The sequence below is a fragment of the Schistocerca americana genome, chromosome 2, assembly GCF_021461395.2.
Source record: "Schistocerca americana isolate TAMUIC-IGC-003095 chromosome 2, iqSchAmer2.1, whole genome shotgun sequence".
Taxonomy (NCBI): domain Eukaryota; kingdom Metazoa; phylum Arthropoda; class Insecta; order Orthoptera; family Acrididae; genus Schistocerca; species Schistocerca americana.
The window spans coordinates 833,548,514-833,566,716 of NC_060120.1; the positions used below are offsets into that span (position 1 = coordinate 833,548,514).

Below are 18,203 nucleotides of genomic sequence, written 5' to 3' on the forward strand. Positions count from 1 at the left end.
TGTTAAATGTCAAATACAAGGCAAACATTACCAAACTTGTCTAAATCTTGGAATAATCACTGTTCTACACAGGACTCTTTGAAATAAAGACTTAATGCCAATTACTTCAATGGCATAATCAAATATCAGAACAGGTATTGATTGAGGTGTAAGTTTTAAGTGAGGTGGTACAACACCTACTGCTGAAATGATATTAGTTAGCCTTAAACCAAGGTGTTAAATTCTCAAGATAATGTTATTCAATGAACTAAATTACTTAACAGGTCAGCTGGACCCAAGACTCAACAATCCAATACATAAGCACCTTAATTATATTTATCAATACCAGCGATGAGAGAATGTGTCACACTGCAAGACAGAATGATGTAGACTATACATGGTACAAATTTGAACTGAGCCAGTGACCAACCATCACCTGGGCTCAATTGGTGCTTGTTAACTCACAACTGTGCTTTCACACATAAACAAAAGTACACAGCAAATTACAGTAATTTAGCAAAATAGTAACTGCAAGTGCGTCTGAACATTAACAAACTTTGTATGAACAACAGGTCCATAAATCTAGCACAGATCAATGACTCATGCAGTTTTAGACCATATTAAACAGGTGTCACCTGAAACTTACAACAAGTTAGATATGAACACAAAATATTTTAACACCAATCAGTAATCAAGAAATGCTTCCAAGGATGAAATTCGATACAACTTATTTTGATACTGCTAATGACTGGTGCTAAGCATGAGCTAGATTAATGAGCACTACTTGGACATAATTGTGTCTCAGAAAATCTGACCACCCACCCACACACACACACACACACACACACACACACACACACACACACACACACACAATATAGGTACAGTAACCACACTGGGAGATATACTTATACTAGGAAATTATGACAACTGTGACACTGGTATTGAACAGGAAGGTGAGAGAAACCCACGGGCTTGACACTTGCGTATTTCCAAAAGTGAGCTTTTCATAAGTCTTGCAAATCCACAATGCAGAAGTGACTGCCATGGAATTGCCTAAGGTTCTGTAAATACTAACAGAAACAATGCATGCTTCCACTCCATGTGATCCAAACCTTGGCTGCTGCTGCTGCTCCAGTTTACTTCCAACAACCCCAGTGCCACTGCATGGCACCTCTCCATTTGAATCGCTCACTCTCTTCAAACCTCCTCTGGTCTCAGATAGGCACCAATGACCTTAGTAGCTTGTAGCCATGGGTATATCAGTGCCCAAGAAACCACTGACATACCTACTGAGTTGCACAGAAATTTTACCATCACTAAGATAGTTTCATAGGTCCTCTGGTGTTCCTGATTCACATAAATGATCGAGGTGATAATCTGAGCAACCCCATTAGATTGTTTGCAGATGATGCTGTAATTTACCATCTAGTAAAATCATCAGATGATCAATTCCAATTACAAAATGACCTAGAGAGAATTTCTGTATGGTGCGAAAAGTGCGAGGTCATCCACATGGGTACTAAAAGAAATCCAATAAATTTTGGGTATACAATAAATCGCACAAATCTAAGGGCTGTCAATTTGACTAAATACCTAGGAATTACAATTACAAGCAACTTAAATTGGAAAGACCACATACATAATATTCTGGGGAAGGTGAAACAAAGACTGCACTTTGTTGGAAGAACACTTAGAAGATGCGACAAACCCACTAAAGAGACAGCATACATTGCACTTGTCTGTCCTCTGCTGGAATATTGCTGCACAGTGTAGGTTCCTTACAAGGTAGGATTGATGGAAGACATCAAAAAAGTGCAAAAACAGGGCAGCTCATTTTGTGTTATTGTGCGCCGGCCGGAGTGGCCGTGCGGTTCTAGGCGCTGCAGTCTGGAACCGAGCGACTGCTACGGTCACAGGATCGAATCCTGCCTCGGGCATGGATGTGTGTGATGTCCTTAGGTTAGTTAGGTTTAATTAGTTCTAAGTTCTAGGTGACTAATGACCTCAGAAGTTAAGTTGCATAGTGCTCAGAGCCATTTGAACCATTTGTTATCGTGCAATAGGGGTGAGAGTGTCACTGATATGATGCACGAGTTTGGGTGGCAGTCACTGAAACAAAGGCGGTGTTCTTTGCAGCAAGATCTATTTACAAAATTTCAATCACCAACTTTCATTTCTGAATGTGAAAATGATTTGTTGACACCCACCTATGAAGGGAGAAACAATCATCATAATAAAATAATAGAAATCAGCGCTCGAACAGAAAGATTTAGGTGTTTATTTTCCCCATGTGTCATTCGAGAGTGGAATGGTAGAGAAGTAGTATGAAAATGGTTTGATGAACCTGCTGCCAGGCACTTAAGTGTGGATTGCAGAGTAACCATTTAGATGTAGAATAGTTTAACAAAAGTTGTGTGGTGGAAGGAAACCATGAGTTGTATGGCATATTTGTCTTAAGCCACTTATGCTGTTCAGTGTAACATTTTTAAATTCCCTCTGTATGTTTCCATGTCTTAATTGGCTATTCCTACTTCCTGTTCCCAGCTTTCATGCATACTGATTTCTTTCACTGAATAAAATAAATAAGACGAACCTTCTAGATTGACATTTTTACTTGCATTCCAAGAAGATTATTTTCATTAAGTAGCAAAGTCTGACATCAATTAATATCGATTTTTGATTTCTACTGTCATGTGTTGCTCAGTGGTGCCATGTATATCAAATGATAGGCTGTAATGTGTTTCTATTATTGTCTAACTTCAGTTTTATGGACAATACTTTTTACTTTCATATATGTCATATTTTGTGATGATTTAATTTATGTACTTTTTCAAAAACAATGGCAGAAAATAGTTTCAGTTATTAAATTTTTCTGAATGATCTGTTATTTTTATAATTTATGAGAAACTTGTACTTCTAAATCAGTGACAGATTTATATGAAAACAGTGTATTGTAATGTTTACTTCCTTCCTGGAAAATTGCTGTTGATCAAACCATCAATATCAGTGACCTCTATTCATTTCTTTTAAGTACTTGGTAAATAAAAGTGTTGTCTTCATCTCATTTTCAGGGTTCCAGGTACCGCTTTCGGCTTATTTTCAATGCAGCTATCTATTGTCCAGTTGAAGTATCAGTTGATAATCATAAGCTATTGCTCATCGCGAGTGAAAGCTCATCCTTTGAACCTATTCAAGGTACATTTAAACTTAAAATTTTTCATTCTTAAGTTAATTTGTACAGAGTATCTCAAATTTAATTTTTACATTTACACTAATAAGCAAAAAAATTGCAACACAATAAAGATGGCATGTAAATAAAGCCAAATAGGCATGAGTTGTGCTACATTCTTGGATATACAGATGATTAAGATTTTAGCAAAACTGAAGATACTGCAAACAATCCCATTCAGACCATCTTGTATATTACTACTCCTAACATACCCCATTTTTTCTTTATTTCAATTACTATAGTTGCACTCACTTTATTAGAAAAATCTTACTTCTTATAATCACAGTTGTTTCACTTATCTCTTTAGTTTCACTTGTAATATTTTACCAGTTTGTGATATTGATCCTTCTAAGGACAAGATTATCTTTTCCAACCAATCCCTTGGAATATCTAACCAAAGTCGACTATATATTATTCAACTTATTTTTCTTCTTCGAACAATTCTTGCAATTTGTTATGTGGTTCATTATTTGGTGTGTCACATATTTCATCTTAGCTAAATAGTTTACATCACATTTTTACTGAAATAATTCCTCTCAGTTTACTCCTGAACTTACAGTAACAATTGTCATCTTTGGAAAGCAGCTGAAATACTATGTAGATGTGCTGCTGGTTTAACATTTTTGATCACACAAAATGTTCACAGCCACATATATATTTGTGTTTGTATTTGGCATTGACATAACAGATGAAAACTGGTTTATAAAATATACACCAGTTTTGTGTGTTCTTTCATTCATAATGTGTAAAATATTCTACCACGAACCAACAAAATGGTGTTGATCACTCAATTGAGCAGCATTATAGTCATGTCAAATATTTTGGGTCAGCAAGACAAGAACAATGTGTACAAAGTAACATTGTTTGGCACTCCAAGGACTGACAATATGGTGACAATTTGCAGCTTTACTTGACACGGTACCATAAAGAGGCTCACCTGACAAGTGTCCAATCAACAACAACACTGGTCACAGGAGTGGCACCATGTCATCTTTTCAGCTGAGTTCCAGTTCTGTGTACAATATCACAATAGAACTAGCCATGTATGGAGGTTCCTAGGAGACTGAACATTGCGTGATTGCATTTGTCATCATCATCAGGGGAAGCACTTTGTGTCATGGTGTAGGGTGCTATGGAGGACACAACACAATGTCCTTTGCATCACATTGCTGGTCATGTGAATGCCATCCTTAACATTTCTACTGTGTTGAGTCTGTTGCCTGCACCCAATCTTTGAGGTCTCAGTGATATTACCTTTCAACAAGCAAAAGGTAAGATTGCAGGTCATCCATGCTATCCTGATGTACCTAAACACAGACTGCTCAACAGTTGCCCAGACCAGCATGTTCTGCAAATTTCTTATTAATTAAAAATATCTGGTCATGTGTTTGCCATGAAATGGCACACCATCATTCACTAGCCACTAAGATTCACGATCCCTGGCGTACAGCTGAAGCTGCGTGGAATAACACAGTCGTATCTGTCACCCACATCCAGCTGGGTTTAAGTCTTTGGTGCTGCCAAAATTGGCAGCTCTGTGTACTATATTTTTCACACCATGTATCCCAGAATAACCTACAAATGTAATCATCTATTCTTCATGCCACACTGGATATGCAGAATATTTAAAATTTTGTTATATCCTATCCTTCTTAGTGTCGTGGTTTTTAATGGACAAAGGTGTATTATTTTGCATAATAATAAAACTGTTACTTTTATTCAGGAGATTATCTGAAAATTCTGATAATAGTTGTTAACACTATTATAATTACAAAAAAGAAAGAATCAGAAATGTTATTTATTTTTTTACCTTGCCTCATGGATTACATTAAATTTATTATTAATACTTAGGGCCAGATGCTAATATCTGGACCAAACAAAGGTCATCTACAAGTCTCTCTGCATTTTGAAACAAGTTTGTAATTATGTAACTCCCCTGATAACAGCTTCTTCATCTTCAAAACAGTCTCATATAGCTACATATGTTACCTGTCAGGTCATTTATGTACTTTGTGTACAGCAGCTGCCCAATCACACTGCCATGAGGTATGTTGGATGTTATCTTTGCTTCTGGCAATGCCTTGCTATTAGGAATGATACACAGAGTTCTATTTGCTAGGAAGCCCTCAACCCAGTTGCATGTTAGTTTGGACATTCTGTATCCAAGCATAATGTTTATTAGACTACAGTGTAGAACTGTGTCTGAGGCTATCTGCAACTCAAGAAAAACATCATCCTGTGCTCTGCCATCTACTGTATTCTTGATCTCATAAACAAACTGTCCACGCTGTGTTTCACATGACTGACATTTGTGGGAGCCATGTTGATTCCTACATGGGAGTTGCTCATTCTCCAGGAAATTCATCACACATGAGACCAATGTGAAACGTTATAAAAAAAGGTTTGCACCACCCTCATTAATTTTCATTTTTTGTGTTTCTTTTATATCAGAAACCTCTTCCTCAATGCTAAACTGACCACAGCAAATTGTTACGTACAGACATCTGTGTAATGGGGATAAATAAACCTGCATTTCCAATGCAGTTCAATAGGGTACATAGTGTTTGCAGTTGTAAATATGGCAACACAGCTCATGTACACTGTTGATACTATCAACAGGTTCCTGCTAGTCATTTCATGCGTAGACTGTGGAGGCATTGTTATTGTATGGTAGCATGTGAAGTTGCCCACTGAACTGACTTACACCAAAGGGGCATCAACTGAACATACTACCACTTTTGTGAAACTCAAGACATTAAAGATATGCCTTATACCGGTTACCATTATGTTACAGATTCTTTCTTTCCCTATTTTTCCAATCACATTATGACAAAATATTTGTCTTCTTTAAATTAAATAAACTTACATAATGTTATTGCAGTCAGAAGCTTGATGAAATATACAGTCTATATGGGTGGTGTAACCCAGTATCACAGAATACTAGGTACAGAAAGCTGGTTAAAACCTGAAATTGATAAGAGTGAGATTTTTGAGGAAAATTTAAGTGTGTATCAAAAGAACAAGCAAAAGGGAAATGGAGGTGGTGTATTTGTCACAGTAGACAAGAATCTCAAATCCACCAGTGATAGACACTGAAGCTGCATGTGAAATTGTTTGGGCATGACTCAGTATCAAGGGTGGGAATAAAATGATAATCGGATCGATCTATTGCCTACCAGACTCATCTCCTGATGTAACTGAAAACTTAAGAGGAAACTTCAGTTCACTTGTACTTAAGTTCCCCAATCATACTGTAATCATTTTTGGAGACTTTAATCATCTGACAATTAATTGGGAAAATTACAGTTTTGTTAGTAGTGGGTGTGATAAGACATCCTGTGAAACATTACTAAATGCCTTCTCTGAAAACTACCTAGAACAGATAGATAGGAACCCCACTAATGATAGAAATGTATTGGATCTAATGGGGACAAATAGACCTGACATCTTTGGGATGTCTACATTGAAACTGGTAACAGTGACCATGACACAGTTGTGGCAACAATGATTACCAAAGTAAAAAGGACAACTAAAACAATCACAAAGATAAATATGTTCAGTAAACTAGATAAAAAATCAGTAGTGTCATATCTCAATGAGGAACTTGAAACCTTCAGCACAGGGCAGGAGTGTGTAGAGTAACTCTGGCTCAAGTTTAAAAGAATAGTTGACCATGTAGTAGATAGATATTTACCTGATATGCACCCAGTAGAACAGTTCATAATGGGAGGAACATCCATGGCATTCAATCACTGTAAAGAAACATCTAAAGAAACAGAGATAACTGCTTAATAGATCTTAAACAAAGTGAAGGTCTATAGACAGAAAGATGCTGATTGAAACACATTTGGCTGTCAGGAGAGCAATGTGTGATGTCTTCAGTGATTACTGTAGCAGAATATTGCCAAGTGATATTTCACAGAATTCAAAGAAATTCTGATAATATGCAAAGGCTGATAGTGGCACCAAAGTTAGTGTCCAGTCCTTAGCAAAAAAGGCATGTACTGAAATTGCTACCCTACAAAGCAAAAGCTGAAATGCTTAAACCCATTTTCAAACGTTTCAATACAAAGGGAAACCCAGGAGAACTGTCCCAAATTGAACCTCGTACCACCAAAAATACGAATGATATAAGTATTAGTGTCAGTGGAGTTGAGAAACAGTAGAAATCGATAAAACTGAACAAAACCTCAGGGCCTGATGAAGTCCATACCATTGCCCCCCAGTAAACAACAACACCTGATGACTTCTACCTACAAATAATGGCTTCCACATATCCCAAGTAGAGTGCAACTGAATGGCACACCCCATTTTTTTCTTTTTCTAAAGTAATTTGGTATCCCAGACTTATTCAGTGCTCTCCAAATGATCAATTGGGCCTCTAGAATCTATTACAAACAACAATACAGACCCCAACAGCACCATGATGTTCAAGGATGATAGACAAGGGAACACCTAGAACATAACCTGGATCAGTGGCATCAGGTACTCTTCACAAACAAATACAGCATTTGTCTGATGTCTGATGTGCACCAAAGAAAAATGTGGAAATGAACAGGTAACAGTGCAGGTCTCAGACATGCAGCCCCACAGATTCAGCAGTGAGATACATCAGTCATGTTGTGGGCCACTATCATGTATAGGGCCAGCATCATGTCAGACACCTCTCATAGCCCACAATGATAATTTGAGAACTATGCAGTACTGGAACAAGATCCTCCAACTTATTGTCCAGCCCTTCAGACAAGAGGGGCTCATCTTTCTAGATGATAATGTATAAGCATACCATGACCACCTTGTGAAAGCTTTCCTCCAGAGTCAAGAATCAACCCTCAGAGGAATGGCCTATGGTAGCTACTAACATGAACCAACTGAAGATGGCATGAACCAGTTGAAATTCGCAGTGTCATTGCAGGAAACCTTCTCAGGAGGGCCACGGCCACCATCTGAGAGTTGGACAGTCTTGAGCAGCAATGCCCAGCAATCTTGTGGGCAGCATATCGAGGATGATCCCAGCATGTTACAATGCACAGCGTAGAGTCATGCACTACCGAATGATACCCACCAACATATTTTGGTTTCACATATGTGCAAAGATGAAATCTTTTTTCCTGTTGTAAAGCTTCTTCTTCTTCCTCTTCCTCTCTCTCCCTCCCTCTCTCTCTCTCTCTCTCTCTCTCTCTCTCTCTCTTTTTTTTAAAAAAAAAGTTGATAGAGCTTATTTCATGTCTTACTTCCTTGAATATGAAGCCACACATTTTTGTATATACACTGGTGATGGAAAACTTTTCTGAGCATTTTTAATTCCATAAGTCTACAATAAATCAACACCAGTGATGTAGAGCTGTAGTTTTGCACATTGGTATTGTGATCTTCCTTATGTGTTGGAATTACCTTTTCCTGGGAATTACAGCAAACTGATAGAAAATTAATCAGTTTTAATATCAAATCTAATGAGCATCCTATCTGGTCCTCTGGCCTTTCTTCTATTGAGTCATCTGAGCTATTTCCAATTCTGTGCTTGCTTACGAGAGCTAATCATAAAGATTTAATTAACACCTCGAAAAATAAAGTTACCAAATTTATATAGCAGGATGTTACAGTGAAGGTAAAGAATTTTTGCATAGTTAAATTTGGAATTTTCACCTCAAAAGTCAGGAGTGTGAAGTTTTATGTGCCTTGTCATCTACGAGGACGGTTTGAAAAGTTCTCTGAACCACATAGAAAAAAAGTACTTACATCACTGAAACTCTTTTTCTTTTTCAATTTAGTTTCCTTGTAGATTAATGCACTTGGTCCAATGATGTTCCAATGCCTTGATCCCATCTTGAAAATGAATTTCCTCCAGGACTGCAAAATAGTTATCAACTCCTGCTATACATTGTTTGTTTGAAGTGAATCTTCATCCATCAAGAAAAATTTTCAGTTTTGGGAAGAATGGAAGTCTGATGGAGCCATATCAGGTGAATAAAGTGGGTGTGGCAGCAATTCATACTTTAGTTCATGTAATTTTGCCGTGGAAACAGCACACGTGTGTGGGCACACATTGTCTCGATGGAAGAGTCGTGGCATCCATCTTGCAGATGATTTTTTCTTTTCTAATTCTTCAGTTAAAATGTGATATACCTTTTCAGATGACATCTTGCAAGTGTGATCAATTTCATGCACTTTCATTGGCAATCCTCCACGGCCATTTTCTGCACTTTTGCAATGCTTTCTCGAGTAGTGACACATTGTGGCCAACCACTGTGTGGATCATCATCTAAGCTCTCCCAACCAAATTTAACTTCATTTGTCCATTTGGAAACAGTTGAATATGAAGGAGCAGAGTCCCCCAGTGTATTCTGGAAATTGGCATGAATGTCCTTTGCTTTCATACCTTTCTTTATGAAGTATTTAATCACTGCTCGAATCTCGATTTTTTCCATCTTTGCAAATCACTATGTAGGAACAAAAACAGATCCATGTCACTGTCACAGCTCTCTTCCAAGTGCACTGAGATGGCATGCATTTACAGGAAACAGTCCAATGAATATCACGTGAAGAACTCATTGCACTAGCTCTGACCTGTTGCGTCGTACAACTGTGTGTGTGTGTGTGTGTGTGTGTGTGTGTGTGTGTGTGTGTGTGTGTGTGTGTGTGATTATAATTAAAGTGCAGTTACTCGCAGAGCCCAGTGAGGGCTGTAATTATCATATGGTAGTGAAACTTGGTAGATATGCTAATTGTTGTACTCAAAGAAAATATTTCCATATGTAATGTGTTAGAAATGGGACTGGGGCAGAAAAAGTCAAACAAGTGGGAAAGTTATAATGATGGTTTTATTATTAACCACTGCTTTCACAATTTGTTCAATATGAGCGCTGGAGACATTGACAAGATATTGCATCCGTAAAACAACATGATCAACATTTGATCACAGCAGGAATATGAGCAGTGTACTGCCATACACTGTCCTTCAGATCAGACAGAGAGCAAATGTGTCCCTGGTAAATGCATTCTGTTAGATATCTCCAGAACCCAAAGTCAAATGGATTCAGATCAAATGATTTTGCAAGTATTACATCTGAAAAACCTCTGGAGATAACACGTTCATGGAAGGTTGCCTTAAGCAGATCTTTTACTGGGCAGGCAACATTAGGTATTGACCAACCTTGCATAAAAATAGTGGTTTCCACACAATTGCACTCTTCCAAAGTAGGAGTCACACGTAGTACTTGGAGGTCTTGATAGTATGCAGAAGTCACAGTACACCTGACAGGCCTTCTGGAAGCATTCTCTTCAAAGGAGACCAGACCAAGAATAAAGGTGCTTGTGGATCCTCATCACACAGTCACATACAGTGAGTTCAATGGTGTGTGCACAACACATGGTTTAACAGTACGCCAAATTTGACAGTTCTATATATTCATTGTACTTCTTAGTCTAAAATGTGCCTTGTCACTCCATAGAATATTGTCCAGCCACACTCCATTAACTTCAGTCCATGCCAGCAACTGAAGAGCAAATTCAGACTGTTGCTGCAGATCATAAAGTCTCAGTTACTACACTGTCTACACTGTCTTGATCTTGTACAGGTACCAGTATAATATAGAATGCAAAATTTATGTGCTGTTGATTACGGGTATACAATTCTCATGACACTTCACAAGCACTAGCACCACCTGAGGCACATGCTGCATGGTCAGTTACAGTAACAGCAACTTCTTCAATAACTTCCACTGTGATAGTATGCCTTCCTTTCCAAGTGTCACAACAAGCTCACCCATGTGTATGAATTTCATTATCATCTTCTTTAAGCCATTTAATGACATGAGTCCTCTCCTCAGATCTATCAGTCAATAATACTCTCACATTGAAGCACTGCAATTGCTGTGGTACACATGAAACAGTTTCACTAATAGTGCATGGTCTCTCTTTTCAATATCTTTACGGTTCACTCATATTATGGATTGTCAAATGATAGTGCTAATGACATGCTGACATACAAACACTGTACAATGCCAGATCTGCTCCTGGCGGCCAAAGTTGGAAATAATTTTGTTCCAATGTAAATCAATTCCACATTAAGGCATTAGCATACCTACAAAGTTTTGTTGCCATACCATAATTACAGCCTACACTGGACCTCCATGAGTAGCTGCACTTAAATTATAGATATCTGGTTCACCCAAATAGTGAATTTCACACCTCACATCTCATCTATAGAAATTTAAGAGGTTAATTGTCATTATTATTGAAGAACTGTGATGCATGGTGTGATTTATATGTATATAATATTGACAGCACAAAAGAACTAAAGATAACTGAAAGTGATATATATGTTTATTTATGACATCAAGAAGTGCTGTACGTTTGAACTGAAAACAGTTTCCAAATTATTATTATCTACAAAGAAGACTCATAAGTGGTTTTTTTGACAACATTAATCAAGCTGTTGTTAGGAAAATCAACAAGAAGATAAATATGCCATTTGACATTATCAAATGACTTTTGATAACCATTAAGAATTATAAAGAAATTTTAAAAGTGATAAAGCAATTATACCATTCTCAAGAAGAATCTAATCAAACATAGCATGTCAAATGCAAGTACAGAAGATTCATATGTGTTACATATTCTTCAAACACAATGTGACTTAAATACAAGATTAGTTAAAAAAGGGAGTGATAGATTATGCAGTACATGAGCTCTATGACATTTATGTTAGTTAACAGTGTGCTTTCCACTTTTAGCAACTTCTACACAATATAGCTAGGTGGGGCAATAAGCAACCAACACAGCATCTATGAGTGATGAGACAATACACACAACATGCAGCAGCTGCAGGCAAGAGCACATGACAACAACAGGTGGCAAGCACAGTCAGTGCTTTGCATGTGAAATTCTCATAGAATCCAGTTTCTTAAACTCCGTGGGTTCTGTATGGAGCACAGGAAGAATGGTTGTTTGTGTAGTAATTATTCTAATCTTATCCTTAGGATCCCTATGTGAGTGATAGATAGGACTCAGTATACTGTGAAGTGATTTCTCAATTGCAATGGATTTGATCAATTAATGAAGCGACTTGGTTGGGTGAATGCAGTGTTATGAATTCTACATCTACATCTACACTCTACAAACCATCATGAAGTACGTGGCAAAGGGTACATCCCTTTGTACCAGTTATTAGGGTTTCTTCCCATTCCATTCACATATGGAGCACAGGAAGAATGGTTGTTTGTGTAGTAATTATTCTAATCTTATCCTTAGGATCCCTATGTGAGTGATAGATAGGAGTTGTAGTATATTCCTAGAGTCACCATTTACAGCTGGTTCTCAAAACTTAATTAATAGATTTTCTCAGGATAGTTTATATCTATCATCAAGAGTCTTCCAAGTCTTGCAGTTCAGTTCCTTCTGTATCTCTGTGACACTCCCTCACACATCAAATAAACATGTGGTGATAGATGCTGTCCTTCTCTGTAAACATTCAGTATCACCTGTGAGTCTTACCTGGTACAGGTCCCACAAACATGAGCAATATTCTACAACTGGTCACACAAGTGATTTGTAAGCAATCTCCTTTGCAGACTAATTGCACTTCTCCAGTATTCCACCAATAAACCACAGTCTACCACCTGGTTTCCCATTGACTGAACCTATGTGATCATTCCATTTCATATTCCTACAAAGTGCTACTACACCCAGGTATTTACTTGAGTTGGCCAATTCCAACAGTTTTTCATTTTGTGTAAACTACTATGTTCAGTTAATACTGATAAGTTAATGGATTCCTTACTACAAAAAATTGTTACATTCCATTTCTTTTGAGACTTTACTGACATCTGTTACTAGCGAATATTTGCTACGTTCATTCATTGCTGAGAATTTATCAGCTCCTATTAGTACAAATGTTTTACCATCATTTGCTATGGCTGAGAATTTACTATATTCAGGTGACAATGACAATTTCTCAACATCTGTTATTACTGGTAACTTATTGTCTACAGTAATGTCTCCTCTGAATGTGAAGATATTTTATTGTCACAACCTACAAAGGGAGAAATGATCATCATAATAAAATAAGAGAAATTGGAGCTTATACTGAAAGATTAAATGCTCATTTTTCCCATGCACCGTTAGAAAGTGGAATGGTAAAGAAATAGTGTAAAAGTGGTTCAAAAAGACCCTCAGCCAGGCAACTTAAGTATAAATTGAAGAATTGCCATGTATATGTAGAAGACTGTTGAAATGCCATGGCCTTTTGATACTAAGAGATTACTTCTGAAAATTTATTATCTGGTAGTATTAATGGTGTCTTAAGTTACCAATACTGCCTGAAATAGGCTGCATAAATATTCAGTCAGATCTTGATATCATTTCAGAGTGGTGCAAAATTTTGGAAATATAAAACTGTGCACTTCACAAAATGAAAAAAAACAAACAAAAACAAACATAGTATTGTATGACTAGTATCAATGAGTCACAGTTGGATTCAACCAGCTCATACAAATATGTTGGTGTGACACCTTTTAGGGATATGAAGTGGGATGATGAGATAGACTCATTCATTGGTAAAAATAGGTGGTAGAATTTGGTTTAGAAGTAGACTACTAGGGAAGTGCAATCGGTCTACAAAGGAGACTGCTTACAAATCACTCATGTTGCCCATTCTAAGATATTGCTCAAGTGTGTAGGACCTGTACCAGATAGGGCTAACAAGCAGCACAAATGATCACAAGTCTAAACAGTAGGAGATTGTCATAGAGATGCTGGATAAACTGAACTGGAGGCCTCTTGAAGATAGACATAAACTATTCTGAGAGTCTACTAAAAAAGTTTTAAGAAATGGCTTTAAATGATGACTCTAGGAACATACTTCATCCCCCTATGTATCACTCACATAAGGACCATGATGGCAAGATTAGAATAATTACAGCAAATACAGAGGCATTCAGATAATCATTCTTCCCATGCTCCATATGTGATTGGAACAGGAAGAAACCCTAGTAACTGGGACAATGAGATGTGCTCTCTGCAATGCATTTTATGGTGCTTTGCAGAGTATAGATGTAGATGTAGACATACCAGTACTATTAAATAATGATAAAAATAAGTATGTTAATACACAGTATGCAGATACTAATACTTATTTCAGCTTTGATTATGTTACACGCAAAGTCAGCAAACAGTTGGATAATTTGTATTTTGGACACAAGAAGCATTTACTTCAAACAAGAAAACATTATTACATTAAATTTATGTTTAGCATTGTGAAGAAAACTGATAACCTGAAGTATATGTTATAAAGTGAGAGTAGTTACTATAGTTGTGCAAAATATTGTTTACTTATTACTATCAGAAACAATTTGGGAATTTGAGACAGAGGACCTCCATGGTGCTTTATCTCATGGCCAGGAAGGTGGGCAGATATACCCAATGGCCTCATGCAAGTGTGTAGAATACACACCAACAGTGGCAAGAAATATTACAGAATTTGACATAAACATAAAATCATATTGTGACAATAATAATAATAATACATAGAATGATGTGACAAAGAAATCTGTATCAAGTGATCATTGCACTAATAATTTCATGGTCTTCAAACTATAGTTCATCAAAAGAAGAGGATAAACATTTGACAGTGTAATGATTTAAGAAAATATTTTTACAGGGTTTCCATAAAAGTCACATCTGCTTTTTCTTTTAACCAAAGGGGTTGCTATAGACCAAAAATGAGAAGTTAATTAGGTAACCACTGTGGGAAAAGTATGTCTACTAGTACCTTAATATTTACTCAGTACAGAGTATTAGTTGTTTTTTCTCAGCATCTAACAGCCTTTCCATAAAAACATCACATAATATACTATGTGATGTTTTCTACCTCATCAGGCCTGACAACCATCCCTGCGAACTGTTCATCCTTGTGAGGTGTACTTTCAAACCACTCACAGTACTCCATCCATCAATCTGGGTCACCTCTGTTCATACCATGCAGCCATCTTGGAATGTACGCTTTCCACTTTGCAGCTTCAGAATTCATCATACAGTTCATCGGCTTACCTCCCTTTCATGTGCAGCCTACTTCACAGAGTTTTAGGTGACCTAGTAAAATGTTGCAACACAGCAGTGCTGGAAGCTGGACTTGTTGGTGTTTTTAGTCAAGCAGATCTTTCCTTATGCACTTCCTAAATGGTACTGTTGGCTTCAAATTTATCTAGAATATAATAAATTGTTGCACATGTTGGTGGCTGAGATTCATACACATTATGCTATTGCCATTGTACCTCCATCATGTTCTCATACATCCAGTACCACTTTAATATGGTCTTCCACTGCTCAAACAACAATCTTACTTCATTCATTGTTGCACTGTCATTTACTGGAAAGTGTGTACCAAGATGTGTTGAGAAAACAATGGCCTACACAACCATGCAAAATTGCAACGGTATGTTTTTTGTTCTGAAGATATTAACCATCAAAGAGTGTCTACATTTTTCTGGACCCCTCTGTATAAAAGATATGGAAATGTACAAGCTTTCCTTCTCATCCCGTCCACTAAGTCTCTCCTCATCCAGGGTTCTGAGTGACTTTTCTGTTATGCTCCCCATTTCCTAAACCTTAACAGTCCTTTTCCTTTATTCCTTTGCCTTTTCCTTCCCTTAAACTATTTCACTAGAAGAAGGAACCACTGGCCTTGAAAGCTTGTGCATTTTGATATCTTTTATATGTGTTATCTCCCGCTTCCACTTGGTGACTAGATTTTTTATCTGTATCTATTTTATTAATACAGGGTGTCCCTCTTAAGAGTTCCTAGGTGCATTTTCTCTGGTATATTGTTTTTGCAACATGTAGCTGGGGTCAGCCAAAACAGATGCTGCTCATCATGTCTTTCATGTGATGCCCAGTGTTGATGTAAAGCATCAGTTTGTTTCCTGCTACAAACAGAAATGATTTTTAAAGTCAATTTTTACATGCTCATTCTACAGAGTGATCCCAAATTAGACTAGTATGATATTCATTTTACCATTACATATTAACTGGGACAGTAAGACATGAAGAATACCAAGTACTCAATTAGTGACAGGACCACCCTGTCCCCTGCTGATTACTACCAACATGCAGAAGTGTGCTGCTCAGTCATAGCTGGAGTTCTGTGTATCCCTCGGGTTTTACTGTTCCTGTTAATACATATCAGTAAAACAAATATCACACTAGACTAATCTGGTAGTGCGCTATCAAATGGGCATGTAAAACCCCAATTTAAAAATCATTGTATTTGAAATGGGAAGCAAGCCAATGCATTCCATCGATGCTGGGCATTGTGTGTAACATGTGATAAGCAGGATTCATTTGGGCTGGTTCCAGCTATATATTGCATAAACAAAATTGCAAATATCTGACAAAACACTAGAGATTTGACAGAACTGTTTTGACATGCATGTGGTTATTTGACTTGTAAAGAAGCATAAAGAAAGTGATGATAATGAAAAATGATGTAACAAAAATTATTGCATACGCTTACCTGATATGGTCTGAACTTGTAGCTTTTAAGAAGCATAGCAATGTTTTGAGTGGAAGGATATTTAATAAATGAAAAGGCTGCAAATGAAAAAGATGATCTCTGTTATAGTATTTAATGTTTGAATTATAATTATTTAAGAAAGAGTAACATGCTTTGACAGAAGTGTTTTAATTGACATGTATATTGTTATTTGACTTGAAAAGAAGTGTAAACAGTGATCATAATGACAAATGATAACACAAAAACATTAACACATATACTTACATTAGTTTTACAGGTAACTCTAAAATATTTCTGTTTGCTGATGACACTAGCTTGGTAGTAAAGGACAACATTGGCTTGGTTTCAAATAGTGCAGTACATGACCCAAGTTCATGGCTTGTAGAAAATAAACTAATGCTAAAATAACAGTAAGACTAAGTTTTTACAGTTTCTAACAAACAATTCAACAAAACCTGACGTTTTAATTTCACAGAACGGGCATATGATTAGTGAAACTGAACAGTTCAAATTTCTAGTTGTTCAGGTAGATAGTAAGCTGTTGTGGAAAGCCCATGTTCAGGATATTGTTCAAAGACTTAATACTGCCATTTTTACTATTCGAACAGTATCAGAAGTGAGTGATCTTTCTACATGAAAATTAATCTACTTTGCTTATTTTCATTCACTTATGTTGTATGGTTTTGTATTTTGGTGTAACTCTTCCCATTCTAAAATGATATTTTTGGCTCAGAAATGGGTGGTTTGGGCAATAAGAGGTGTAAGTTCACAAACGTCTTGTTGATCCCTGTTCACGTGTCTGGGTATTTTGACATTGGCCTCTCAAAATATATTCCTTGCTGTCATTTCTTGTTAACAATATTAGCTTATTCCCAAGAATAAGCAGCTTTTATTTGGTTAATACTCAGCAGAAAATCAAACCTGCATTTGGATTGGACTTCCTTAACTCTTGTACAAAAAGGTGTGCAGTATGCTGCTCCATCCATCTTTAATAAGCTACCACTCAAATTCAAAAATCTTAGCAGTAATCCACGCGCTTTCAAATCAACACTGAAGAGTTTCCTCATGGGTCACTCGTTCTATTCTGTTGAGGAGTTCCTTGAATAATGAAGCTGATTCTTATTGTATTGTTGATTGTGTTTACTTAAACTTATGGACTAACTTTTTTTGGGTTCATAAACATTTATTTTTATCTGTTATTACTTTTATGTTGTAATTTCATGTACTGACACGTTCCATGGCCTTGGAGATTTGCTCCTCAATTTGGTCCTAGGGAACATGATGTGTAAATAAATAAATACATGATGGAACATGAACTTGTAGCTTTTAAAAAGCAAAGCAAAATTATAAGAATGTTTTGAGAAGGATATATGAAAAGGATGTGAATGAAAAGATGATCTCCATTATAATATTTAATGTTTACATTAGAATTACTTAGGGAAGAGTAAAATGCATACACATTTATGTGGAGACAGAATTTTT

At 36.8% G+C, this 18,203-nt stretch overlaps 1 protein-coding gene across 1 annotated transcript in view; it reads left to right on the forward strand.

The window, feature by feature from the left end:
- Nucleotides 1-18,203, forward strand: part of LOC124594467 (laccase-4-like) — a 182,963-nt gene that overhangs the window by 82,046 nt on the left and 82,714 nt on the right. The window contains exon 5 of the mRNA XM_047132841.1: nucleotides 3,054-3,177. Coding sequence (XP_046988797.1) covers nucleotides 3,054-3,177 — 124 coding nt within the window. The remainder of the gene's footprint in view (nucleotides 1-3,053; nucleotides 3,178-18,203) is intronic.